The sequence below is a fragment of the Temnothorax curvispinosus genome, unplaced genomic scaffold (genome assembly GCF_003070985.1).
Source record: "Temnothorax curvispinosus isolate PA1 unplaced genomic scaffold, ASM307098v1 QBEX01004872.1, whole genome shotgun sequence".
In the NCBI taxonomy this organism is placed as follows: domain Eukaryota; kingdom Metazoa; phylum Arthropoda; class Insecta; order Hymenoptera; family Formicidae; genus Temnothorax; species Temnothorax curvispinosus.
This window is the reverse complement of record NW_020214652.1, coordinates 1-1,129: the sequence shown is the minus strand read 5'-3', so window position 1 is coordinate 1,129 and position 1,129 is coordinate 1. Positions and strand designations below refer to the sequence as shown.

The following is a 1,129-nucleotide window of genomic DNA, read 5'->3' as shown; positions in this document are numbered from 1 at the left end:
CAAAGGAATACAATCTAGGAAGCGTTAGACAAGGGTGAGTCTTTACCACCTTCCAGACAGAACGAAAAAAGCGAAAGATAAAGCTGAAGATTATCAAGTAAATATTGCAATAAAAAAATCTCTAGAAAATGATTCCAAAGTAATATCCTGTAGCTTTTTTTGTTAGGTTACATTCCCTAGTGCTTGGAGGAGGCGTTCACAGAATCCGATTATAAGCAGCGGTACTCACGAGAGAGAACAATACAGAAGAACTTACGTAATAATTAGAAGTAATATTATTTTATTCAAGATAGTAGCCAAAAATATAAAACGCGCATTGAATGATATGAATCAGATATAGATATTATGCAATATTATCCAGTGTAATATTAGAAATATTAATATGAATAGAAGACACCAAAGCATGTTGTACTTTACCCGATATTTTAAAACAATAGTTTTCTAAGAAATCAAAAAAATATATTAGTGTTTCTGGATACTTAACGTCAAAAACATAATATGTTTTGACCAATAAATCGAGTGCCATGATAGGCGAGTTCAAAGTTTTATTGTCCAAAGTTAAAGTTTGATTGCCAGCTTGAATAAAATACTGTGCTGCAGATGGTCCCTTTATTAGAATAATATAGGGCTGAATTGGATTATTAGATTCATTCCTTAGCTTAAGAGCTTGTGCCTCTATGTTTGTTCCTTCCTAAAAAAAAGATTTTTCTGTGTGTTAGCAAGTATTAATATGTAACTTTTAAATGCACTAACCAAACTTACAGGCCATATCTGTAATAAAGAAGAATTTGGAAAAATGGGAGGATAAATTTCATCATGTTGTCCAAAGTTATCAATGTCCTTCTGAAATTAAATATCCAAATATTTGAATCGTGTTTTAACAATCATATTTATATCAATTTATACTAAGAAATTATAAGAATAAGAAATAAAAGACTTACTCCTTTTGATAAGTTTTCCTTGCTAGTTCCTTTTCTTTTTCGTTTTCCTTTTCTCATAGCATTTGATACTGGAAGCAAATGTGCCAGTAGAGTTATAGCACGAAGCGTATTTGAATATATAAAAATTACAGTAATCATTTTAAGTGATTCAGCTGAATATCTCTTAAAGTAAAAGAGATTGGAAAAAT

The 1,129-nt window shown here is 30.2% G+C and overlaps 1 protein-coding gene across 1 annotated transcript; it reads right to left on the bottom strand.

Annotated features, from left to right (window-relative positions):
* Positions 1-279: 279 nt before the first annotated feature.
* LOC112454199 lies at positions 280-1,045 on the bottom strand. The gene is made up of 3 exons (XM_025015451.1): positions 942-1,045; positions 763-843; positions 280-691 (listed from the first exon to the last, which is right to left on the bottom strand). Exons 1-3 carry the CDS (start codon positions 996-998, stop codon positions 344-346), a joined length of 486 nt encoding a protein of 161 aa, XP_024871219.1. The 5' UTR covers positions 999-1,045; the 3' UTR covers positions 280-343.
* Positions 1,046-1,129: the final 84 nt, after the last annotated feature.